Source organism: Anabrus simplex, chromosome 1, assembly GCF_040414725.1.
Source record: "Anabrus simplex isolate iqAnaSimp1 chromosome 1, ASM4041472v1, whole genome shotgun sequence".
Lineage (NCBI taxonomy): Eukaryota > Metazoa > Arthropoda > Insecta > Orthoptera > Tettigoniidae > Anabrus > Anabrus simplex.
In genome coordinates, this window is record NC_090265.1 from 732,625,795 (window position 1) to 732,652,923 (window position 27,129).

Consider the following 27,129-nt stretch of genomic DNA (forward strand, 5'->3'; position numbering starts at 1 on the left):
GAATGATCTGAGTATTGGACCAATTTTATTTACGATTTTTGTGTTGATTTTATTAATTGTAAGCTGTTTGAATTTATATTTGTGGTATATTTGAAGAAATTTAAATAGGTATGTAAGTTGTGTGATTTTTTTCCGTATTTTGCCATCTCAAATTTAGGGTGTGGGTCTTATTCGGTGGCGGGTGGTATTCGGGATTATACGGTATATGTCAGATTTCCATCATGTATTCACATCTGTTCTCCATGGAGAAAATGAAGGCAAATTACTGAAAATCTGTGCTAACATTTTCATTCATTTAGATCCAAGACACTCTCGTTTCCTCGAAGTACTTGATCAGCAGGGTTATTTTCAACTGAGTTACAAAACAGACTATCTTCTATCGTCAAAAGCGAGTCAGTTTTACCAGTCTACAGAACTAATAAGGTTTTCACATCATCACCCATAGTATCACCAGGTAATACTTGGCGATCGGACACACGGTTCCTGTAATGAAGCAGGCGACAAATCTGCTTTCCAGCGACATCACCTTGACCTTGACTAAACTCGTCCAACGTGGACTCTGAGACAAGAGAAACCCCGATACGACCTAATGCACTTTCAAGAACAGTGGAAAGTTGACAGCTCGATAAACTAACAGGGTTACTTAATTAGGAACGAAGTAATCTAATGTTATAGTCTAATGTGCCAGCAGGAGAAACGCCCCTAATACCAAATTCATATCCAAGCTCCTCAGTTCGTAGCAATTCGAGACTGAAACATTCGCATATCTTATCTCAGTAACGGGTCCAATTGATCCTTGTGCGTCTTTTCTAGGATCAGTCATATATGCCCTTTGTAATAAGGAAGAATAATAGCCAAGATTGAATTTGCAGATGGAAACCACGCATTAAAGCTGCCACGTGAGCAGGTACTGGCATTAGGGCCTAGGAGAAAGGAACATAACCAGAGGGGAAGCAAGGTGAACCAAGGTTAGGGAGTAAATTAATCTGTCAGTTATTCTAAGCTAGCGACGTACAAGGTAGCAAAATATTTACAAAAACTAAACTGAAGCACCTTACAACAATAAACCAATAAACCTCTGTTGGCCTTGTATGATTCATCACAACAGAACAATGTATATTACCAAATGAATATAAAATACTGAAAAGGAACAGCCTTCATCTGGCCCCTGGGCTACGAGCCCAGCACATGCACACTGCACAGCACACACAGAAAGTATAACACTTACCTAGTCACATGGCTATTTGCTGCCACAAGCATTAACCTTTCACTCAATACACAACATACACTCACAACTTACACTCCGATGCTCGCAGCCTTGGGTTTGAAAGGAACCCCTAAGTTAATGCTTTGATCAAGTGATAAAATAATGATTCTCAACCGCTGGACACAAGCAGCCACCTAGACTGCGCTTGAGAAGGGAAGGGGAAGGAAGAGGAGGGGGGAACAGCCAATGGTGAAGCAGAAAATACCGAGCTCGATAGCTGCAGTCGCTTAAGTGCGGCCAGTATTCAGTATTCGGGAGATAGTAGGTTCGAATCCCACTATTGGCAGCCCTGAAGATGGTTTTCCATGGTTTCCCATTTTCACACCAGGCAAATGCTGGGGCTGTACCTTAATTAAGGCCACGGCCGCTTCCTTCCCACTCCTAGCCCTTCCCTGTCCCATCATCGCCATAAGAATTATCTGTGTCGGTGCGACGTAAAGCAAAAAAAAAAAAAGAAAAGAAAAACAGAAAATAACATGCCAATAAGATACACTCAAATCATAGCGCAGGCGCACTTCAAGTGTCTCTAAGAGTCCTTTTGTCTTAGAGAATAATTTGAAGATAATTTCTTGTTATACAATTTTTGAAATGACTAATGAAAAACACGTCTGTGACAGGATTAACCCCATTTTCAATTTAAATGAAATTACTGAACAAAGTAACATTCTTTTCAATAAATAAATAATCCTTTTGATAACAATATAGTCGCAACTCTTCTGTCATGTCATAAAAGTTCTCCCTTCCATAATTTGCTCTTTCCCCTCCCTTGCTGCAATGAACAGCTGACCTGCTTGGGAGTCTTGTCAGTTTTATGCTTTATTTATTTATTTATTTATTTATTTATTTATTTATTTATTTATTTATTTATTTATTTATTTATTTATTTATTTGGGAAACCAAAACAGCGAGAAGCCGAATTACAGAGTTCCGCAATGAAATACATATTTACAATAGAGTAGCACAAGGCAAGCATAAAGAAAAGTGGAAGAATAATGACGAAAAAACATCTAACGATAAATATAGAGGAAAAAATTAAAAACTAACATAATTAGAGACACAACATACAAAAACAAAAAATAAAGGCTAAAGAAACAACGAGAAAAATTGTTGAACGTAAAACGAAGAGAAGGACTTATAGCTAGGCACAGTAAGATAAATACAGATATAACACTTAAGTAAACAAGAAGTCAAGTAAAAGTGGTTTTTATATATTCTTTTTTATGATTTTTGGTTATCTAATCAATTAAAAGAAAATATTTCCCCCTAATCGATACCTTTCTTTTATTTTGCCTTTGACAATTTATAAAATCATTAAACCGTGCTCGTAGAGGCGCGCGGCTGTGAGCTTGCATCTGGGAGATAGTAGGTTCGAATCCCACTATCGGCAGCCCTGAAGATGGTTTTCCGTGGTTTCCCATTTTCACACCAGGCAAATGCTGGGGCTGTACCTTAATTAAGGTCACAGCTACTTCCTTCCAACTCCTAGGCCTTTCCCATCCCATCGTTGCCATAAGACCTATCTGTGTCGGTGCGACGTAAAGCCCTTAGCAAAAAAAGAAAAAAAAATCATTAATAACAGGACATGTTTCGATCGCTTTGCGATCATCATCAGTTGCATACACAAAAGCTTAGATAAAACAGCATAAAGCAATCACATAGTTAAATCTTTGCTGACTTTAAAAACTAATGTTAGTAATGGACGTATGGGTTGGATGGGGGGGGGGGGCGGGGGAGGAGGTAGTTTGCGACGGGAGGGGGAGGATGGTTGTTAAGGATGTTAACTTTAAAATGAATTAAAAGTACTATCTGTGAGCTAAAATGTCTTTGGTATCATTTTAGGTCCTGAAGGTCTAATAAAATAACTTGTTTAAAAAACTAAAAAGTTTGGTATTGTGATCCTGAAGAAATGTTTTTTGCTGAAATATGCTTCTTTATTTGACTTCTAGTTTTCTTCTTTGTCACTTTGTACTGTACTAAAAAGGCCAATCCTCTTGTTTATCCTTTTCTAAGTGGAAAGGGTGTATCCGCTGTTGGTTGAATTAAGAATTGTATTCATAAACATATGAAGTTGGATGTTTGTTGTACGATCTGTAACCAGCAGAAAGAAATATGCATCTACTAGTTGAAATCACCTGGGGAAGTGTTGTATAAGGAAATTGTTTAGAATAATGGAAATTGATTGAGAAATTTTGGACTTACCCCTGTCCAATTGACTTCCTTTACTTCCCGTAATTACGGGTGTGGATCTGATTCTACTGTTCGTGACCTTGTGTAATAGCGGTGTGATGTGGTCTGTGATTCGGTGGGGGGAGGGGAAGTGAGGATGTGTCGTCATTTATTGTTTCTGGCGAGGAGGTGGCTTCTGTCTGTGACAAAAGCTGGTAAACATGAACCCAGGACTCCCTAGGGTAAGAGCCATGCCCAAGTTGCATAAAAAAGATATACCTATTAACCAGTAATTAATTTCCGTAAGAACCCCACATATAAAACATTACAATACATTCATAAGTTTTTAACACAAAACTATGATTTTCATTCTAGCACTGCCATAAAAAATTCTAGTGACTTCTGTAAGATGATTAAGGACTCAAACCTTCTCATGTTACTTGTTCATTTGATATAAAAGATATGCATACTAAAATTCCTATAGAGAATTTATTAGAACACAAACGGATCAGCATACCCGAAATAGAGGAGTTCATGACAATCCTTAAATTCGTACTTAACCAGAACTGCTTTTTATTTAACAACATGATATACCAACAAGATGGCCTCCCCATGGGAGCACCAGCCTGAGGCATATATACTTGGATCACTTGGAACATTCCCGTATTGTAGACCACATTAAAGGGCTTGATTTGTGGGTACGCTATGTAGATGATAAAACATATGCTGTAATTAATTAGGATCTCAATGATAGTCTTAGTATTTTGAACGTCCTGAACACCTTAGATCCTAATATACAGTTTACTATTGAAGAAGAGAAGAACGGTTCGATCAACTTTTTAGACGTTACTACAACTAGAAAAGGGAACCAATTTTACTTAGATTACATAGGAAGCCTACATTTACTCCAACCACGATTCACAATAACTCTCTACATCCCGACTCACAGAAAAAATCTGCGTATTATAGCTTTATTAATAGGGCCTTTGAAATTCCGTTAACCAACAAAGAGAGAAATAAAGAACTTGCTTTCATCCAACAACAAGCCTTCGTTAATGGCTTTAGTCTTGAAATGATTAACAGGTTAATCACTAAACGTAAATGTAAACAACAAACAAACTTAATAAAACAGTCAAAGAAAACAAAAAATGTACGTGAGGTTCATCTACAACAATCCTAATATTTACGTAATTACAAATTTATTTAAGAAATAAGGCATCAAGGTAGCATTTTCAACAAACAATAACACTAGGCACAGGTTTTTCAACCACAACATGGTTAATAAGATCAAAGAAGAATGTTTCCAGGATTCAGGAATTTATAAGTTGATTTGCAACCAGTGCAAGGCCACATATGTAGGGCAATCCAGACGGAACTTTGCAATAAGGTATCAAGAACACGTCAGTGTGGGAAAAACATAGAAGGTTTTCCGCAATGGGAGTACATATGAAAGAGACGGGTCATAAATTTACAGATATCAAACAAGACCTTGTAATTATTAATAGAATAAATAAAGGAAGACTGATGAATAGTTTAGAAAATATTCACATTTTTCTGAATAAGTTAATTAATAAGGACAAGAACTTAAATGAGATGAATGAACAAAGAAATCCCTTATATGAACACATATTGAGATACATGGATTCATTAGGTAGGAATCAAACATGCCCAGCAATTGTAACAAGCAAGTATGAGGGCCCTACCGTCACAGACAGAAGCCACCTCCTCACGAGAAACAACAAATGACGACACGCTCTCGCTTCTCCTCCCCCCTCCGAATCAAGCTAGCATACAGACCACATCGCACCGCTATTACACAAGATCGTGAACAGTAGAATCAGATCCACACCCGTAATTACGGGAAGTAAAGGAAGTCCATTGGACAGGGGTAAGTCCAAAATTTCTCAATCAATTTCCATCGTTCTAAACAATTTCCTTAGACAACACTTCCCCAGGCGATTTCAACTAATAGACGCATATTTCTTTCTGCTGGTTACAGATTGTACAACAAGCTATCCAGCCTCATATGTTTATGAATACAATTCTTAATTCAACCAACAGCGGATACATCCTTTCCACTTAGAAAAGGATAAACAAGAAGATCGGCCTTTTTAGTACAGTACAAAGTGACAAAGAAGAAAACTAGAAATCAAATAAAGAAGAAGCATATTTCAGCAAAAAAAAAAAAAAAAAAATCTTCAGGATCACAACACCAAATTTTTTACTTTTTTAAACAAGTGATTTTATTAAGCCTTCGGGACCTAAAATTATGCCAAAGACATTTTAGCTAATAGATAGTATTTTTAATTCATTTTAAGGTTAACATCCTTAACAACCATCCTCCCCCTCCCGTCGAACACTACCTCCCCCCCATCCAACTCGTACGTCCTTTACGAACATTAGTTTTTAAAGTCAGCAAAGATTTATTGATTAGATTACATTATCGATACAGCAATGAAGTGGATAGTTTGTAATTTTTGGTTATGTTTGCATTTTTGCATTGTATATGGATGTACAGTCCTCAGCCCAAAGGCTCGTTGTATCCTCAACAGCTCTGCCATCAGCTGTCACAGATGGCCTAGGCATCACTGAAGAGGCATACTACGGAAATGAGGAGCGAGGTAGTTTCCCGTTGCTTTCCTCATGGAGCCAGAAGTTGCTATTACATATCAGTCTGCCAAGCCCACTGAAATGCACGTATCAACTGACTCTATGAGCAACATTTTCACACCATTCGTAGCAGGGACTGGCTGCATAAAGAATGGTATTACTTGCATCGCTCATACCTCAGTCACTTTCATATTGTCAAAGCCAAGCGTAAGACTGTGACAGAACAGTGAAAGTAACAAAATTGTTCTAGCCCATACCAGAAGACATAGTGCACTGTAAACACTAGGTCCCACCAGCAAAGGCACAGTATGACAAATTAAAACCTTTCGAGATCAATTCCTTCTTATGGACTTTTAGTGTGGTGTTTTTATGGAGCATTTCTATATTCTTTTAAGGTTGAAGAAGGCCGAATAGGGCCAAAACTTGTATCTTTATTGTGTTTATTCAACACTTCATGTATTGACCAAGGTGGACTTTAGTGTAAAGTCTATACGGAACAATATTCTTAAATTGCAAGACTCTAGAATATTCAAACATATGTGAAGTTTTAGATAAGATCATTGTTGCCTCTTATGAGTAAAGGAATGGAACAAACAGGTCAATGAATAGGAACACACAACAGGATGAAGACAGTGACATCATCTATCCCAGTTGTTCTCAGCTTCATGAGGAGAGCACGCACCCCTTCCTGTCCAAGTTGAACTGTACCCAGTATGGCAGAACACAGATAATTGTTGTCTTGCTATGTGTGAGTGACCTGCTTGTGAACGTCTTCAGAGCCTGGTGTTTGCTGCCCAAGGCCAGGAAGTGCGACTACACGTCTTAGATGCTGACGATTTGTCAAAGTCGGATGAAAGTCTGGGCAGGTGAGAGAGGAGCTCTAACACTTGATATTCTTTGTTTGAAGAGGGCTCAATGTTTCGTGTTCTTTGGCACTGCTTCTGTGTAAGTCAGTGTGGAGTAACATTCACAGCTCTATTTCTCCAGTGGATGTTGAAAGTTAATCCAGATCAGTTTTAGTTGTAGTTCCTCTTAAAAGATCTCTTATCTATTATGAAGTAGCTCAAAATAAATACTCTGCACTTCTTATGGATATGTTGAGCCATTTCTTGGTGCATGAGAAATGTATGCAGCTCTTTAACTTCATAGCTTAAAAATCCAAGGTCTGGGGTTTTGAATTTAAACCTCTTGAGAATATTCAGGCAACATAAATTTAAAACCTCAAATGTAAATGTTATAACTTTACCAATTCCTGTTGTACTGAAAAGGGGAAGAAGACTAAATTGTAATCAAGATGTATGTGTGAAGAGTGTGAATGATACTATACGGAAGAAGAGGATATCTTTTTTTTTGGACTCATTATGAGGACACCAGAAACCAGATTCATCATTTTCCAGCTCCAGTTTTCCCGGGTGTGGTGTAAAAGCGCTCACCACTTCTTCCTGTCAAAGTATAGTTCCTCTTATGTCCTCCCACTTGGCATTCCTTTTGCTGACCTCTGATTTCACTGTATCTATCCATTGATTCCTTGCTCTCCAACTCTTTCACTTCTCTGTCAAACTAATTCCTTCCTGTTCTCGTTCCGTCCATCCTCATAACATGTCTAAAGCATTGTAGCCTGAGTTCCTAAAAGCGTGGTATTTTGATGCCAGCCTTCTTCCTGTTTACTTCATTTCTAATCTTGTCCTGCCTGGTCTTTTGGTTCATTGTTCTGATGAATTTAATTTCTGTTGACTGGATTTTACTCTTAGCCTTGTTATGCAGGCTACATGTTTCGAGTCCATATGTGAGAATTGGAATGAAGTGGGTATAAAACATGGTCAGTTTTGCTTTCTGTGGTATTTTATCATCCCAGAGTAGATTTCTCACTTGGAAATAAAATTGAGACGTTTTCTGAGTCCTATTAAGTATTTCTTGGTTTTCTGTGTTATTGAGAAACCAGATCAGCAAGAAAAATTATAGAGAAACTCTGGAATCTAAAACAACTAGTAGAATGGATTAAGGAAATTAGAGAGGAGGATATGGAAGAACTAGAAATAACCCTGGACAATTTGCAAAACAAAACAGAAAATTTAAAGAAACTGAAAACATAACGATAAGATTTAAACCAAAAATAAACTAATTACACACAGTGGAAAGTGTATTTACAGATAAGGAATGAAAGAAAAGATCAGAATGAATGGAAACCTACTGGACAATTAGGAAAGAAAACTTATCGAAGAAGATGACCAGGAAGTCAGACCAGAATAACGCCGTAAAAGCAGCAGAAGTGTGACTTTGCTCTGTGTATTGTTTCATTCAGCATCAAATATTTGAAAGAGATTACATTGATATTTTTCCCCTTGTAATTTTTTCTTAGCAAAAGTGGCTGTAAAATTTTAATTGTAGTTGCTCACGCAGTATTCACTGCTGAAGACATTTTGTAGAATTGAAATTAATTTTTAACAGGAACAAATATTCAGGCTTTTAAAAATGTCTTCATAATTTTCAAAAATTACTCGCAAAAATGTGATGTCTGTAATAAATATTAAATTTCAGCAATGAAACATTTTTGAACCAACATTTATAAAAAAAGGAAAGGTTAAGTTATAGTGGTAATGTTAAATTTATTGTCATGTGAACATCTCCAGGCCATAAACTGAATCACATTTTTATTTAATTCTGTGAAGAGCCAACTAACTACTTTTCTAAATGCGTGAGCGGTTGTAGGGAATGTCGCCAGGGACAGTTCATTCAGTATTAAAGAGCTGAATGTGTTTTCTCATGTGACAACCATTGCTGTGAAGATGATTAGTGCACCACTCAGAGAATTGGGAATTTAAATTCGAGACCTTACATATTTTAATATTTAAAACTCTTTTTTTACCATTGAACCAGGATCATAACAGATCATTGTCAGGTTTTTGTTTTAATAGCCTGAAGCGATGGTCTACTAATACATCCCTCTGAAAATGGACATATCTTGTCATTCTTGGCCCATTCAACAAAATATGTGATTTCTTCAGAACAATGCCCTTAAATTATTAAAAAATGTAGGAGTTCATGCTAAGGATTGTAGAAGCCCTGAAAGTGTCATGTGACAATCATACTGCTTACATGTACTCGGTATCATGCAAATTGTAATGGATGTGGAGGTAGAGCTGTGAATGAAGGATGCCTGGATTCAGTTTGATCTAGAAGATCAGTTATTAGGCATTGGAGTTTTAAACTGTATAGGAAGGATGGATAAGGAGAACTTCTTAACTTTCAAAATTCCTGTACTATTTCATGAATTCAGTTACGTGTTGTAGCCTGCCCAGTAATTAGGAACTATGACTTGACCATAATTTTTTCTCAGACTTTTTCAAGTAGTATATTTATCTATGTTTCATCTTCTTTTAAGTTTTTTCCTTCAAGAGCAAGATTACTGGTGCTTGTATTTTTGGATATGATGTGCCAGGTAAGTTGAATACAAAGCACCATGAGAAAGAATGAGGCATGGGTAACGGCCAAGATCTATGCTTCAGCTGAAATAAAAAAATTCACTTGTTCTTAACACTGTTTAAGACTGTAGGAAAAAAAAAAAAAAAAAAAAAAAAGAATATCAATGATTTTCAAGATTTCAAAAAGAAAAGGCTTGTTGTTAATAAGTTAGAAGGCTTTTTGTATCTGCGGGAAATGTTTTAAAATATGCAACAGTTGCTTCATACATTCGTCCACTGAGGTGGTTGGCAAATGATTGAAGTATTTTTGTATCTTGTATATTACTAAATGTTATGATTACATGAATGGAATGCCTGGGAGTGGAACATGCACGGTGTTGGTTGGTGCTGTCCACTGATGCATGCACTTTGCCTGAATTGTTGCTCAAATGATTTAATTGTCAATTTCACAGTCCAGCATGTGAACTCTTATTGCTTCTACTTTTTGCTTACTGTTCCCTTTTGCTCACAAGTTTTAAATTTACTCTGTATGTAGACCTCTGTTTATCTAGTGTTGGTGAAATAACCGTTTACAGTTTGAAGGTTGCTCAAAATAATTTTAGAGGCCGATGACCTATATGTTAGGCCCCTTTAAACAACAAGCATCATCAAAATGATTTTGTGTGCTGAATTAGGTATGTTACAAGGTGGAAAGTGAAACATTATGATACAATACTCAGTTTCTACCAACATAAAATATAACGTACACTGTGTAATGTTGACTGATTTTTAGATGATATAAATTCTTTCATGGATGGTGTCTACTTTTTCAATGGTAGGACTATAACGTGTTCATCCTAATAAACAAAAGATTTGAACATAGTATGAAATCCAATGTTGTACACTATACGAGAGAGAGTATATCACACGGACTGTATTCATTTCCTAACTTCACTTTCAGCCCTTGTAATGTAAGTAACTATTAACGGTCTCTTTTACAGAAATGTTTACCTGCCTGTCTGTCTGTGTGTGGGGTACCTGTGCCCATTAAGTTTAACATGTAAATTGATGTAATCTGTTTGGTTCTGGCTATTTCAGGTTTAATACCAACTGACTGACTGGTGTACTAATATTATACTTTTTTCTAAACTAGATCATCACTTAGGTTATTATTGGACCTATGTCGAAGTGAAGGATTTGTTAAACATTTTTTAGACTTATTTTGGTAAGAAACCATTTGCACAGTTAATGTTGATATATCTTAACATATTGGACTTTGAAATCTGTACCAATCACTCTAGTCTGAGCATACTTTTAAGGTTTTTAAAACATTTTGCTCTCTGCAAACATCATAGTTATTTGTAAGCTTATTTTTGCACTATATTGGGGTGACTTTCTGCATTCATTTTGTTGCACAGGTTATTTTCCCATTTTTTTTTTACAAGAATGACCATGTTTTCATTGAAACAAGTCAACCGATGGGTGTTAATACATATTTTTGTTCCAAATAAAAAAAGGACCAGAGGTTAAATATAGCAGAACATTATATTTATTGAGAAACCACTGTCATCACATAAAATGTCCAGAGTGACTCTTGAGTCTACCACGTCTCAAATTTCCACAACAATATCTGGAAAGCAATATCAGAAATGATCTTCTAAGATAGAAATATCACGATGTTACTGACTTGGGCAGTGGTACTGCCATCTAGTGACATACAACCCTAACTAAAGTATCATGGAATCTTAAATGACACACACAGTTCGTTCCCAGCTTTTAAGGTCTTGTCAAAACCTACCATCAGGCTACGCTCCCACCTCGACTGGAACATAGTTTTTCCCGCTGTGGTCTTTGTCTGTGGGTTGAAATTCATTTTCTCATGTTGGTGTGTTTTGTCTGAGAATTGTTCAGTACATCCTCATCTTCATGAAATTGATAAAAAGTTTACAAGTCCTTTGGAATCTCTAATTCCCTGCCTTTCATGGTTCTTCCTGCTTTTCCAGTACTCTCATTTTTAAATGTACTGGTGGTGAACCCAAAGAAGAATACATTAAATTCTTTCTCTCTCTCTCTCTCTCTCTCTTTACATCTTCCTTTCCTCAAGTTTTATATTTCAAGGAACTTGACTTGGGCCTACTCCCAGGGGTAGCTCAGAGGAGTGCAAATCTGTGACCATGGAATCTCTAGCTGTATCTGACATTGCTTGGTGCCAGCCTCATGTTCATCTTTCCTATTTGTGAGGGCTAGGGCGTCTTTATATCATTTTCACGTCCTTTGTAGCCCTTTCCTTTCCTTTGCTGATATTTCATTCTTCTCACATTGATTATAGTAAGAAAGGATGATTAAACAAACGCCATCATCCCCTGCTACTTGACATGAGACTTGGATTAAAATGTCAAATTTTTTGTCTGATTTTATCACTCGTAGTGGGAAAGGAATGTATTTTATGTGTCATTCTGAGCTAAGGATGAAATTCTGTGAAATTACTTTTAAAAATTAAAATCTCATTAGGTTACCATTTTATAATTTGCTTTGCCATTGCCACCACCATCACCTTGTGTACGTTTTGGCCAGTGTTCAAGTCAAAACATCCTCACACTGCCACTTTGTTCTTGTTCCTAATCTTCCATAGCACACGAACTGCATGTAATTGTGTTTCATTTTTCTGTATACTTTGTGATCCTCTACATGTTTTTATTTTTTCCATCCAAAATATACCTCAATAATCTTGTGTACATCCTGCAGTTTTCCATTTTCATCAGAGTTATTACTTAAACCTCCCAGAAAATGTGTGTGAAGAATCAACAGACATCTCACAATTTTAGTTGCATTTATAATAAGACATGTTTAATATTGATTGTATTGCTCTACAGCATTGGTTTACTGCAATACAGCCTGGTGAGGAATTGCATCATACTCAGTTCACAAAAACCATTGAATTGCACCACAAATACAGAGCTGTTATGTTGAAAATGAAACGGCAGGACTTCAGTCGGGTTACTAAAACATAATACTTTTCAAATTGTTGTGAAACAGGCTCATAAATTTCACACCAGTTACGTGCAAATTAAGAGTTAGAGATCCCTGTCAAGTGAAGAGGAATTAAGAAACCTTCCTACTTAACCCAATCGCTTCAGGTTTAATGGTCCCGTGCGCTCACTTAGAAATCGGATTTAAATCGTCCTCAAAACTGGAACTTTCATACTCATTTTTCAGTGAAGCATTCAAAATAATTGTACTCAACAACGCTGTTAGAACGAAGATTTTGTGTGGCATATCTCAAAACATACGGGTATACGTGGAAGCACTTCTCACTACTCGCTCTCTCTCGAAAAATTGGGGTCTCAGTACATTTGTATTTGCTCCAATATAATTTGATGCGAGGCTTATGAACTTGGGACATAAGAATCCACAGGTAAAGTAGGCCTTATTTCATCCTCATTAGTGTCAGACCACTTCTTCACAGTCTTCTTCCATACGGGTCTGATAATTGTTACGTAGCGCAAATATTTGTTTTCCGCCCAATGTGGGAAATGACGGGCCCATAACTTGCAAGAACACAGTCAACTCCAATACAAAATTATCTAAATATTTGTCTCTCAGTTCTCCTGATACCCTTGGAGACCCTGAAAAGTGATGAGTAATTGGTTGGTTATCTCTTTTACTAACCCACACTCAGTCATTGTTTTGGTTTTGCACGTGGGACTTTAGGTAAGATTTCACTGACACTCGTATCACATGAAATATCACTTTCCTTTCAAATCTCTTATTCAGCGTTATCTCCGACTCAGCAATAGCATTGCTGTCACTTGCTTATGCTGCGCCCGGAGCCATGGCTGGGAAAATAACTGACACATAATGAAATGTTTGTGTTTTCAGAGGCTACAGTTAGGCAATAAATAATGGTGCAAGTCCTTAGGAGAGCTGTAAACAAGCCACATTCCTGTTCTATTCATAGAAGTTTGCAAAAGGGAAACCCTTACAGGGGTGATCAAAATATAAGCTAGTACATAGGACTCGATGCAGCGCATGAATGTCTCGTCATTTGAGTTTAAGGCCTGGCCAATGCTTGCGTGAATGTCACATCCAGTGAGTCGAATGGGTTAACAAGGAACTTTCAGTTCCAATCTGTGTTACACTCGTTTACACTCCTGTAGAAAAATTACCCTTGATACATGTAATAATTTAACACTGTAGAGACTGTTGCTAACATTGGGGCTAGTAAGCCTCATATAGGGCAAGTTTTCAAGAAATTATGGAAATTAGTCGGCTGTATTGTAAGATTCTTCCATACGGGCTTGTTAATTGTTACGTGATCACTGATGCTACCTCCCCTTTCCTCCGTCATTCCTTACTGGCTTGTTTGGATTCGGGAGTGTAGTGATGGACCCATGTTTCGTCGCAGGTGACGGTCAGACTGAAAAATGCATCACCTTCTTCCGCAATTATTAAGACATTGACGACCAGACATTTCATTGTTGGTGTTTGAGATGCAGACCAGCCGAGAGGAGCATATCTAAAGTAAGATACAGGCTTGAGCAAAATGTCATATAATGTTTGTATTATTTGACAAAAATTGACACTTCATTATCCTGCAAGCATTCTTTGTGGTGTACCATTTAGACACTGGCTGTTAATGCTATGACATGTTGTTGAATGACAGCCAAATTAATGGAAGCTTAAACTGTGTTGAAGAAAGAATTTGTACGTATTCAATTCTGGAAAAGGTCCTGTTTGTCGATAAACACTAATAGCTCATTGCTTTGTTAACTCCCTTTTCTGTCTGATGATAATGCAGTCTTATGAGATACAGTTCTAACCCTTCTTGCCGCAATCACAGATCGTTGCCTGTTGCGGGCGACCACTTTCTGAGTGACCCGACCTTTGAATGTACGAGGGGGGGGGGGGGATCAAATATAAACAAGATTTAAAAAAATTGAAATTCATTTATTGAAAAACACAAGGAAACTACAATTTATTTTTCCACATAGTTTCCTGCTTTGCAAATGCATTTGCCCTAGAGTATGGGCAGCTTTTTGATGCCCTCATCGTAAAAAGAACAGGGTTGTGTCACAGTCTGTTGCACACGAAGTCTTCCACACTCTCGTCATCTTCAAATCGTTCCCCTCCTAGAGCTTCTTTAAGCGGTCTGAACAAATGGAAATCACAGGGCGATAAGTTTGGGCTGTAAGAAGGATAATCAAGTGTAGTCCAGTGCATTTCCTGTAGCTTGGAGACAGATCTGCAGTATGGGCCCGCGCATTGTCGTAGAGGAGGATGATCTTTCGAATCAGTTGGTCTCGTCTTTTGCAGCGATATGCAACCCTCGCCTTGTTGAACAGCTTGCAGTAGTAAGCAACAACATCGTTCATGCAAAAAAAAAAATCAGTCAGCAAAATGCCTCGCTGATCGAAAAACACGGTTTCAAAAACCTTGCCAGCTGACAGTTGAGTCTTGGCTTTCACTGGTGCTGCCTCCCCTTTCCTCTGCCACTCCTTACTGGCTTCATTGGATTCGGGAGTGTAGTGATGGACCCATGTTTCATCACAGGTGACAATCAGACTCAAAAATGCATCACCTTCTTCCGCAAATTTTGCTGTAAGCTTCTGACAGACCTCCAAATGTTTCAACTTCAGATTTTCGGTCAAAAGGCAAGAGACCCATGTGGAACACACTTTACGGAACTGCAGGTCGTTTATGACGATTGCTTGATAGCTCCCATAACCGATTCCGACTTGTTTCTGCAATTTCTGATACTCTCGCCCATCGATAGTCGTCAGTAATGTCTTTAACCGCACAAATGTTTTCGTCTGTAATGCTGGTCCGAGGAGGGCGATCGTGTTGCTGATTTCCCACACGTTCTTGCCCTTCCTTGAACTTTTTATGCCAGGCAAACACGAGTCCTTGACAACGTTTGATCACCGAACTGAGCAGTCAATCTCTGGCAAATTTCCGCCTCTGCAACTCCTTCACGAGTAAGAAATTTTATAATTATGCATTGCACGGTGGAGGGGTGCACCTGTTGCTCCGACAATGTGAGCGTTACTGACGAAACGGCGGGAAATATCTTAACAGCACGCTCTTCCCACTCCTAAAGGTCCCGCCTAAGCATAGCAGAAGCGCGGGGCCAGTCCTACCAACTGTTGATGCTCAGGAACAAAAATTCCGTTTGTGTTTGATCGACTTTCATATATTGGCTCCTCAGCGTGAATTAGCAACCACCAAATTGGAGGAAACTGCAGAAAAATGAAGGGCTGTTTAAAAATGTTCTTGTAGCCAGTCATCCATGCACTGCTAACGAACTATGTAAATTCATGTAGTTTGTCATCGGTGTGTTAAGATTTCCACATTGCTAGGACGTAAAGAACACTAAAATATATTTTATTTCACAAATTTTCAAAATGTGCTCTTTGCATGAATAACTTGCATAGAAAATCTCATATCTATATATATAAAAGAACATGTACCTTTCCTAACATCCCTTACATCAGCTAGCCACAAAGGAGCCGGGAATTGGTCAGAGGAGTGCAGGAAAGAATTCAGCAATAAAATGAAGGAATACTGGGCCAACAGGAAGGCTCAAGAGGCCATTAAGAACACAATCCAGTACGCTAAAAGGGGCAGACGACGACAAAAACACAGCTAGAACACACGCACCGTGGTCCACAGACGGCCTAAACACAAAGAAGAAAAAAAGAACATGGACTGACTGACTGACTGACTGACTGACTGACTGACTGACTGTCATCGCCGAGCCAAAACTACTGGACATAAAGGAATGAAATTTTGAGGATACATTTATATCACAATGTAGGTGCTCGCTAAGGGAGGATTTTTGGATATTCTGTTGCTAAGGGGCTGAACAGTGTGCTGAATTTTAAAAATGAGTGGATCTGTATCTCAAAACTTTAAAAATTTACAGATGTAAAAATTGGTATTTAGGATCTCCTTTAAAAATAAAGAAACACATTTTTTTTTGTTTTCGGAAAATCCCAATAGGAGGGGTGAAAAAGGGGTTGAATGCCTTTAATGAGGATACTTTTATCTCAGAAAATGAAGGTAATGCAGACCTGAAAATTGGTATTTGGGATCTTCTTTAAAAATAAAGAAACATTATTTTTTGGTTTTGGAAAATCCAATTAATGGGGGTTTATCAGGAGTGAAAAATTGGGGTTAATTTTTAGAAAGACTGTATCTACAGTATATCTTGGAAAGGTAAAATGTTACAGACATAAAAATTGGTATTTGGAATCTCCTGTAAAAGTAAAGAAACACAGGTGATTTGTCTTCGGAAACTCCACTTAAGGGGAACTAAAAAGGGGGTGAAATTTTAAAATGAGCATGTCTACAGTATATCTCAAACACTTAGCATCTTACAGAAGTGAAAAAATGGTATTTTTTATCTCTATTAAAAATAAAGAAACATATATTTTTTGTTTTCGGAAGAACCACTTGGGTGGGGGGTAAAAGTGACTGAAAATGGGGTTGAATTCTTTTAATTAGGATACTGATATCTCAAAACCTGAAGATGTTACAGACGTGAAATTTGGTATTTGGAATCTGCTGTAAAAATAAAGAAACATGTATTCTCGGAAAATCCAATGAAAGAGGGGGTGTGTGTGAAAGAAGTGAAAAATTAATTGTATGAGGATACTTACATCTAATAAAAACTAAAGTTGTTACAGACGTGAAAATTGGTATTGGTATATGGATCTCCTTTAAAAACAAAGAAAAATGCGTTTTTGGGGGGAAATCATCTGGGGGGTGGGGGGTGGGGAAGGAGTTGAGACCAATTTATTTTACTGTTCATAATGTACTACTTGATTCTGATCATAAACTGATAATTTTTTATTTTTCCTGGGTTCGTTTTCAAGAGCCATATTTTCCTTTGGAGAACATTAAGTTAGATTACAGTAGATTCTCCTGGCATATAAATAAAAATTGAAACACATTTGAAATAAACGATAGGAATGATATTGACTGTGCAGTTGTTCACCTCTGTAATAAGGTCAATAATGCACGGAAGTATATAATTCGTATTGCCAGAAATCCTGCGCACTTGCCTACGCACGACAATGGTGCTGGTCACATTGTCAGCAATGACAATGGCAGCAGATGTAATCTAGCGCCAAGTAGCGGTCTTGCATTTTGCTGCACGGTCCAGAACATCAATAATAATAATAATAATAATAATAATAATAATAATAATAATAATAATAACCTAAATTCAACTAATATCACCCACTCTAATAATAATAATAATAATAATAATAATAATAATAATGATCTGGACCATCGTCAAAATGTACGGATCGCACTGGAAACGGGTCCTGGCCGGGTAATGACTACAAATGCAGTCCGGCTGCGAGTTCAGTACCGTCAAGGCATCCAAGACGACACCACGCCGGATCTCCTCAAGGATTTGATCCATATTAAAAATCCTTATAGGAAAAGATGGCAAAGATTTAGTGACCCAACTGACCAGGCGGAACACCTGGAGCTAGCCGAGGAAGTACGAAATCGATTGCTGGAAAGAAATATTGAAAAATGGGAGGAATTTTGCCGTCGGATCGCAAATTTTGGCAGATTATATATACAATGTAAGTATTCAATTATAAATTTCAGTGTAATACTGTAGCGAAGTGCGGGTATCTTGCTAGTAATCTATATATATAAAACTAGCAGTTACCCGCGGCTTCGCTCGCTTCAATTACGTAATTTGATAAAAGTAATAGTTCCTTAGCACTGTTCTAAGACATTATCTGAAAATTCCTAAAGTATAAAAACTCACCGAAATATAGAGTTTCATTTACCCCCGAAACTCTTTGTAAATCACGTTTGAGGTATTTACACGTAAGAAACAATCTTGTCTCAAGTCGCAAAAATACAAGTTTCCTTTTTATTTAAAAAAATTTTTTTTTTTTTTAAGGAGACTCGAAATGCCATATCTGTAACATTTTTAAAGAGATAAGTATCCCCATAAAAAATAATTCAACTCACTTTTCAACTTCCTTTCACCCCAGTTAAGTGCCCTTTCCGAAAACAAAAACGTACCTATTCCTGTATTTATAAAGGACTTTCCAAATACCAAGTTTCTTGTCTCTCACATGTTAAGTTCTTGACATATACTATAGATATACCGGTACTTCTTTTAAAAATTCACCTGCTTTATCAATTCATTTCAGCCCCTTAAATGGATTTTCTGAAAGCAAAAATACTGTATGTGTTTCATTATTTTTAAAGGAGATTCCAAATACCAATTTTTACGTCTGTAAACTTTTAAGTTTTTGAGATATAGATATCCTCATTTAAACATTTCACCCCCCCCCCCTTTCACCCCCTAAGTGATGGAATACCCAAAAATCCTTCCTTAGTGGGCACCTACACCCTAATATAAATGTATCCTCAAAATTTCATTTCTTTATGTCCAGTAGTTTGGGCTCGGCGATGATGTGTCAGTCAGTCAGTTAGTCATTCAGTCACTCAGTCAGTCAGTCGGGACATGTTATTTTATATGTTATTTTATATAGATAACGTGTACTGATTGACTGATTCATCGCCGAACAAAAACTACTGGACATAAAGAAATTAAATTTTGAAGATGCATTTATCTTACATTGTAGGTGCTCACTAAGGGAGGATTTTTGGATAATCCGTTGCTAAGGGGGTGAAAAGGGGGGTGGATTTTTAAAATGAGTGTATCTATATCTCAAAAGCTTAACAGTTTAAAGACGTAAAAATTGGTATTTGGAATCTTCTTTAAAAATAAGGAAACACATATTTTGTTGTTTTCGAAAAATCCTCTTAAGGGGTATGAAAAAAGGTGAAAAAGGGGTTCAGTACCTTTTATGAGGATACGCTAGAGTCCCGTTAATCCGAAAGTACGGTTAATCCGAACTGAAATAATCAATTTTTATGAAAAGTTCTCCTTATTGAAATGAAAGAACATATTACAGAATGAAGATTTACTTGCATTTGATTAGTCATATTTTATTAGAATAACTTAATGTAAACATAATTACACATCATAAACCATCAATCACTGGTCGTTTATCTTTACAAAGTCTGTTAGTTTATTTTGCCGTAGTGATTAGAACTTACTCGAAGATGCATTGTTAAACCAACGTCTCATAAACATCACATCAGTAGGCGTAGCAGCGGTGTGTTGCTCGACATAGCGCATGGCAAATTATAAGGCGGCCATGGCAACTGAATGTGACAATAGTTGTTCATTGTGGTCTTCTTCGTCGTCACTCTGTTCCTCATCAACTCCAAATTCTTTCTCCATCATAGCTACAATTTCTTGGTCTGTTTGTAATTGATGACAGTCAGCTTCCATCCACTCGCTAATATCATTCGATCCTGGCGCAGTCCGGGGCTATTTGAAGGTGCTCGAATACGTCAGCCTCGTGTAATTATATTTCCTGGCACGTAAAAACTCCTGCGGGAGAAAATCTTGGCACCTAGGCGTCTCCGGAAACCGTAAAAGTAGTTAGCGAGACATAAAAACAATAACATTATTATTAGAAAATATTTTCCGGTTAATCCAAAAATTTCGTAATCCGAACAGACTCCGGTCCCAATTAGTTCGGATTAACGAGACTCTACTGTAGTTATATATCAAAAACTGAAGATGTTACAGTCTTGAAAATGGATATTTGAAATCTTTTTTAAAAATAAAGAAACACGTATTTTTTTTTTTTTGAAAATCTTCTTAAGAGGGGGTAAACAGGAATCACCAAGGGGGTGAATTTTTAAAATAAGTGTATCTATGATATATCTCAAAACTGTAATATGCTACAGACATGAAAACTGGTATTTGGAATCTCCTGTAAAAGTAAAGGAACACGCATAATTTGTTTTCTGAAAATACACTTAAGGGGAGGTGTTAAAGGGGGTGAATGAGCAATCTATAGTATATCTATGCCTTTGCTGGCAGGACCTAGTGTTTACAGTGCACTATATCTTCTGGTATAGGCTGGTATTTGTTACTTTCATAGATCTGTCTCTGTCTTATCCTTGGCTTTGACAATATGAAAGTGACTGAGGTATGAGCGATGCTAGTAATGCCAATTCTTATGCAGCCAGTCCCTGCTGTGAATGGTGTAAAAATATTGCTCATAGGGTCGGTTGGTGTGTGCATTTCAGTGGGCTTGGCAGACTGATATGTAATAGCAACTCTGGCTTGGTAGGAAAGCAACGGGAAACGCCTCTTCAGTGATGCCTAGGCCATCTATGACAGCTGATGGCAGAGCTGTTGAGGATCCCACCAGCGGAATCGCAGCCGGACTGTACATACATACATATAGTATATCTCAAAAACTTAACTTATAACAGAAGTGAAAATTGGTATTTTTGATCTCTTTTAAAAATAAAGTAACACGTATTTTTTTGTTTTGGGAAAAACTTGAGGGGGGGGGGGGGATGACTGAAAGAGGGTTGAATTATTTTTAATTAGGATGCTGGTATCTCCAAAATTGAAGATATTACTGACGTGAAAATTGGTATTTGGTATCTCCTTTAAAAATAAAGAAACGCATGTTTTTTATTTTTGGGAAAAAGTACTTAAATGACTGAAAAAGGTATTGAATTGTTTTTATTAGGATACTGAAAATGAAAACCTAAAACCTGTTTTCCAGTCATTGACTGGGTCAGGGATGTAATGAATGAATCAGATATAGGCTGTTAGTGCGATGGGGTCGCCACTCCCAAAGTGATTCATTAATGACTGATAGATGCTATGAAATGAGAATGGAGAGTGTTGCTGGAATGAAAGATGACAGGGAAAACCGGAGTACCCGGAGAAAAACCTGTCCCGCCTCTGCTTTGTCCAGCACGAATCTCACATGGAGTGACCGGGATTTGAACCATGCTATCCAGCGGTGAGAGGCCGACGCACTGCCGTCTGAGCCACGGAGGCTCCCTTTATTACGATACTGGTATTCCAAAACTGAAAATATTACAGACGTAAACATTTGTATTTCGAATCTCCTTTTAAGAAAACAAGGTACTTTTTCCAAAAATTCACTTAATGGGGTTGTAAAAAGGACTGAAAATTGAGTTGAGCTCTTGTTATGAGGATACTTATATCTCAAAAACTGAAGATGTTTTAAACATGAAAATTTGTATTTGTAATCTTCTTTAAAAATTAAGAAACACGTATTTTTTTTTCTTTTTTTTTCTTTCGGAAAATCCACTTAAGAGGGTGGGGTGGGTGAAGGGAACTGAAGAATGTGTTGAATTATTGTTATGAGGATACTTATATATCAAATACTGAAGATGTTACAGAGGTGAAAATTGGTATTTGGATTTCCTGTAAAAGTAAAGGAACACACATAATTTGTTTTTTGAAAATTCACTTAAGGGGAAGTGTTGAAGGGGGTGAATTTTTAAAATGAGCATATCTACAGTTTATAAAAAAAAACTTACCACATATTACAAACATGAAAGTTGGTGTGTTTAATCTCTTTTAAATTAAAGTAACACGTATTTTTGGTTTAGGAAAAACACTTAAGGGCTGGGGGTTGGATATAGGGCTGTAAAAGGGAATGAATTCTTTTTATGGTATATCTCAAAAAGTGATGATGACACAGACATGAAAATTTGTATTTGGAATCTCCTTTAAAAAAGAAACTTGTATTCTTTTATTTTTGGAAAATTCATTTTGGGGGGAGGGGGGAGAATGAAAATGAAATGGCATATGGCTTTTAGTGCCGAGAGTATCCAAGGACATGTTCGGTTCGCCAAGTGCAGGTCTTTTGATTTGACACCCGTAGGCGACCTGTGCGTCGTGATTAGGATGAAATTGTGATGAAGACTTCACATACACACAGCCCCTGTGCCATCAAAATTAACCAGTGATGGTTAAAATTCCCAAACCTGCCGGGAATCGAACCCGGGACCCCTGTGACCAAAGCCAGCACGCTAACCATTTAGCCCTGGAGCCGGACAAGGAGGGGGGGGGGATAAATCAATTGAAAAATGAGTTGAATTCTTTGTTTGAGGATACTTATATCTCAAAAATTAAGGATGTTACGGACGAGAAAATTGGTATTTGGAATCTCCATTAAACATAGAGACACGTATTTTGTGGCGGGGGTGGAATCTACTTAAGCGGGTGTAAAAGGAGTTTAATTATTCTATGAGGATGAAAATAAGAAGTGGACTTAAAACAACACAGCCCTAAGGGAGTTTTGACTGGGGGGTGAGGAATGATGACAAAAATATGCATTTATATGAAATTGTTTGAATTATGAAGTTAAAATTTCATATGATATCCTAGGTGTTAAATAACAGAAGGTTTGAAACAAATTTAACCGATCAGAGAGTTAAATGGGGGTTAAGATCCATAAACAAATATATTCATTCCTTCCTCCGAAACGGTTTAATGGATGAAGACAAATTTCCAAATCCTAGGTGTGAAATAGGAAATATTTTTTTAACGTTCCAATCAAAAAGTGTTAAATGAGGTTAGCTCGATAAATGAAATTATTTATCCCACCAAAAACTGTTTGACGTACAAAGTTGTAATTTTAAGAGAAGGGTGTTCTTTATCTCCTAGGTGTAAAATATCGTATACTTCAAAATGTTTCTCCTCTAAGGGGGTTAGATAGTGGTTGACTCTCAAAAACACACTATCCATTCTTCTGAAACCCTTTCAGGCACTAACTTAGTTTTTTTTTTTTTAAGGAAGGTTGGTCTTCTATACCCTCTTTCAGTCATTCTATTTTTCTATACCCTAGATGTTAATAAATATTTAAAAACATTCACCCCTTAAGAAGTATTCAATCTTACATTACGGTTCGACGTACAAAATCAAAATTTCACAGGTTGGTTGCTTTTACATCCCAGATTTTAAATATGATAGGGTTTTAAACATTCAAATTCTTCTGTATGGGGTTCATATGAGTGTTAGATCAGAAAATAATCATTCCCCCAAAAACGTTTTACAGGCTCAGCTGACAGTGGACTCTTCTAAATGTAAAATCTTAAATAGTAATTTTCTATTTTCAGTTTAAAGCCGTAGCGAAGCACAGGTATATTGCTAGTATTCTTATATATAATTAGCCTGAGTAATCACACTGGAAAATATACAGATATTTAGTAACTATATTTTTACCACTTAGTGTTGAAGAGGTTGGCTTTTGTTATTTTATGTGCATCTATCTTCTCTGAATAAAGTCAAATACCACAAAAGTTATTGTGATAATTGCATCTTCTGGTAAAATAGACATAATTCGTGTTGAGTGTTTGTGCATCAGTACATTGCTTGTACTTTCTAGGTTTTCTTTCCCAACTTCACAGTGTTGTGTAAATTCTGCCTTTGATGATCTTCTGGGGCAGTTGTTCTAACTTATGTTAAAAAGTGCTTTTTGAGAGGTTGTACATATTGTAAACATTATTTTCTTGGTGGGATATGTGCATGTGGACTTTGTGCATTGATCAAACTTCATTCATAAGGATACGATATTTGAGAATAATTTAATATCACATGTTTTCTTACCTAGATTCCAATAGCTTCAGTAGCATGTGTGTATCTTAGTTTTGGAGTTTCACAGATGTTCGTGTTGTGGTTTGTCGAGATTCCTGCCACTCACATTCGTGTACTGTACGCCAGTCACTCTGGATCTTCAACTTCCTTTTGGAAGAATCTTTTCGTAGGTTGTTGTGAGGACAGGTATTTACTTCTTGTTTGTGTGGTTGGACAGGCGACGATCCATTCCCGCAAGAGCCAGGAGGTGTTGTTCGAGTTATGGGACTGGGACCCTGGATTCCCGGGTGTGCTCAACGACGATTTCCTCGGAAGGTAGTGCGGACTTTGTTTCCGTCAGTGTGCTTTGTTTTGGGTGCTGTTTGCTTTCCTCACTGTCCACATACCTGCCAACTATCGGTAGTCATTGTTTTGCCCCAAATTACCATGTTGCTTGCTCCTTGTCTTACTTGATTGTGCCTTCTTAGCCTCTGGGTTTGAATGGTGTTTGCAAGTAGCCCTTACTGAGTTTGTTTCTGTAGCTTTCATTAACATGATCATCAAGAACATGAATTATGTTACTTTTCTCTCTGGTATGCTTAATTTTCTGTAGATGAAGACAGCTTTAGGTATAATTTTACATCGTAATAAGTTGAGGTGAATATTTATTTAATTTATTTTAGACTTCAGCGTGGCTGTGTTAGGGCTCATGGCCCTCTTACACTTAACCATGTAAATTACAGGATAATGCACATATGGAAGGAATATATTATTCTATTATAAAATCAAAGATAACTAAGTAAGCTAAATAACAAATTTGGAGAACATACAACGAAGAAAGAAAGCAAAGCTTAACAAATAAAACAAAAGAAATCTGGAGCATAAAAGGAAAAAGAAAAGATCATAATGAGAAACAATTGAAATACACACTGAAAAATATAGGTCAGTGCGTAAACAATACATAATAAAGTTACGGAGAAACAAGTATTGCAATAAATGGTGATCTATGTACGAGAGCTAAAAGCTGTACGCTGTAACAATAACATCAATAATTACCTTATAGTAATTATGAGGAACAACAGTGGTCTTCAGTTGTACAGTAAAAAGGCTATGTTACTAGCTTACATACCACAATCACACAACCTAACATACATCATCAATCACACAAAACAATCGTCGGTATTCAACAGGTAATCTCTGCATGCAGTCTTAAATTTCCTGACAGCAGCCAAAAGTTAATTCCAAAGTCGTGACTCACCCACAATGAAGGATCTAGGATCTTTTAGACGTTGAAGAGTAGTTGACAGGAATAACAAGCGAGGTGCCAAATCTAGTGTAACAATTATGGAATGAGGACAATAAACTGAATTGTGAAGAAATGTATTTGGTTAGATTTTCATTCAGGGTTTCATATGAAGTATGTGAAACTTCCTTCACTTGTCAGGTCTCAGCCATGAAAGAGCTGTGTAGCTAGGGGTTATGTGAACATCATAACTCGAGTTAAAAGGAATTTGAACACCAACAGTTAATGCTTGTTGAAGTTTCATAGTTTGTCCTCGTTGATGCGACCTGTGAACAATGTCGCAATTGTCAAGTATTGGTAGTATCAAAGTTTGCAGAAGTTTTATCCTTATGTCTTGTAGAAAAATGTCCTTATACTGTTTCAGAGGGTGTAGTGTCATGTGCATCTTTCTTGTAATTTGTACCTTGGGTGGTATTTTAGTCTCCTATGTTAGTGTCAAACAGTCACAATAATAAGATGAGAATTCTCACAAAAATGGACAGATTTTGAAGTAATACCAGGAAAATGAAATGTGGCTGAGATGAATTTGGGTTAAAGCAGTATTGATGTTAAAGTGAAAATACTAATGTTCATCCCAGGATGCAGGTTTGAAAGAGTTGCTTCACCTCGTGGGGATATCTGCAGCCTGTGTAGTAGGGCAGTAAATGCCTCTCTGCAGTGTTCTTCATTTATTTTAAAATCTAAACTGTTGGATGCAATGTCATTTCTAACATGTTTAACATTCATTACTAAAAAGTATAAGAAATAATCACATTTGCAGGCTTTGTTTTTTATCAAGCAATATAATCGTATATTAATGGTTTATACTGGGCATGATTTTATGTCCTCTTATGTATGTTCAGCCTTCAGTTCTAAGGCTGATTGGCTCCTCAACAGCTCCACCATCAGCTGTCATAGATGGGCTAGGCATCACTGAAGAGACGTACTAGGGAAGTGAAGAGTGAGGTAGTTTCCCGTTGCTTTCCTCACCAAGCCATAGCAATCTGCCAAGCCCACTGAAATGCATGCATCAACCGACCCTCTGAGCAACATTTTCACACCATTCATAGCAGGAACTGGCTACAGAAGGAATGGCATTACTAGCATCACTCATACCTCAGTCACTTTCATATTGTGAAAGCCAAGGATAAGACAGCCACAGATCAATGAAAGTAACAAAATTGGTCTAGCCCATATCAGAAGACATAGTGCACTGTAAACACAAGGTCCTACCAGCAAACTCATTTTACCTCCTCATCACATTAATTCGTTTGTTAAGCTGCTACAGATTTTTGTTTGAGAATTTTTAACACACACGTTTTCTGTTTTTGAGATTTTTTTCTCTTCATCCCTTTAATATCTTTGATTGGTGTATAACTCATTGTTGATGTGCTTTGCGTGATGAACAGTTCACTATAGTTAACTACAGTCCTTATAAAACAAAACCTTGAAAATAGCAAGACACTGATTGGGATATAAAATGATTCATTAGAAAATAATTCAAAGGAAACATAACAGAAAATGGCTTTAAAGGTAAATTATCCTGCTTTAATACCAGTATTTTCCTCTCTAGTGCAGATGACTGAATTCTTCGACAAGCTCCTTGATCGTAATCATTAATCCGTCTGTCAGAAAATATTTAATCGCAAACAGGTGAAAACAGAATGCAAAGAAATGCAAACTGTGGTCGTCCTAAACACTTCTAACAAGGAGAGGCCAGACCTTGTGTTCAACTGATTTCAACGAGCTTCAATGTACCTGTGGGGGGGATACTCAACAGTAACTCATATACAAGGGTTTAGGTCAATAAGTTTTCTTTTTTGAAAAAAATTGAGGACAAACGTCATGACACAGGATCCACTTCAGACCAAGTGGAGGTGATAGAACACTAAAAGGTGAACACATTTTACTTAAACATGTTAAGTCTGCAACC

General features: G+C 37.1%; 1 protein-coding gene across 4 annotated transcripts in view; it reads left to right on the top strand.

Moving 5' to 3' along the window:
- Positions 1 to 27,129, top strand: part of Esyt2 (extended synaptotagmin-like protein 2) — a 297,125-nt gene that overhangs the window by 124,345 nt on the left and 145,651 nt on the right. For 3 of the 4 annotated variants that reach the window (XM_068225186.1, XM_068225187.1, XM_068225188.1), the window contains one exon: positions 24,153 to 24,250. In XM_068225186.1, coding sequence (XP_068081287.1) covers positions 24,153 to 24,250 — 98 coding nt within the window. Of the gene's footprint in view, positions 1 to 6,820; positions 6,910 to 24,152; positions 24,251 to 27,129 lie in introns of all 4 variants that reach the window. The other variant, XM_067136116.2, reaches the window with a different exon arrangement.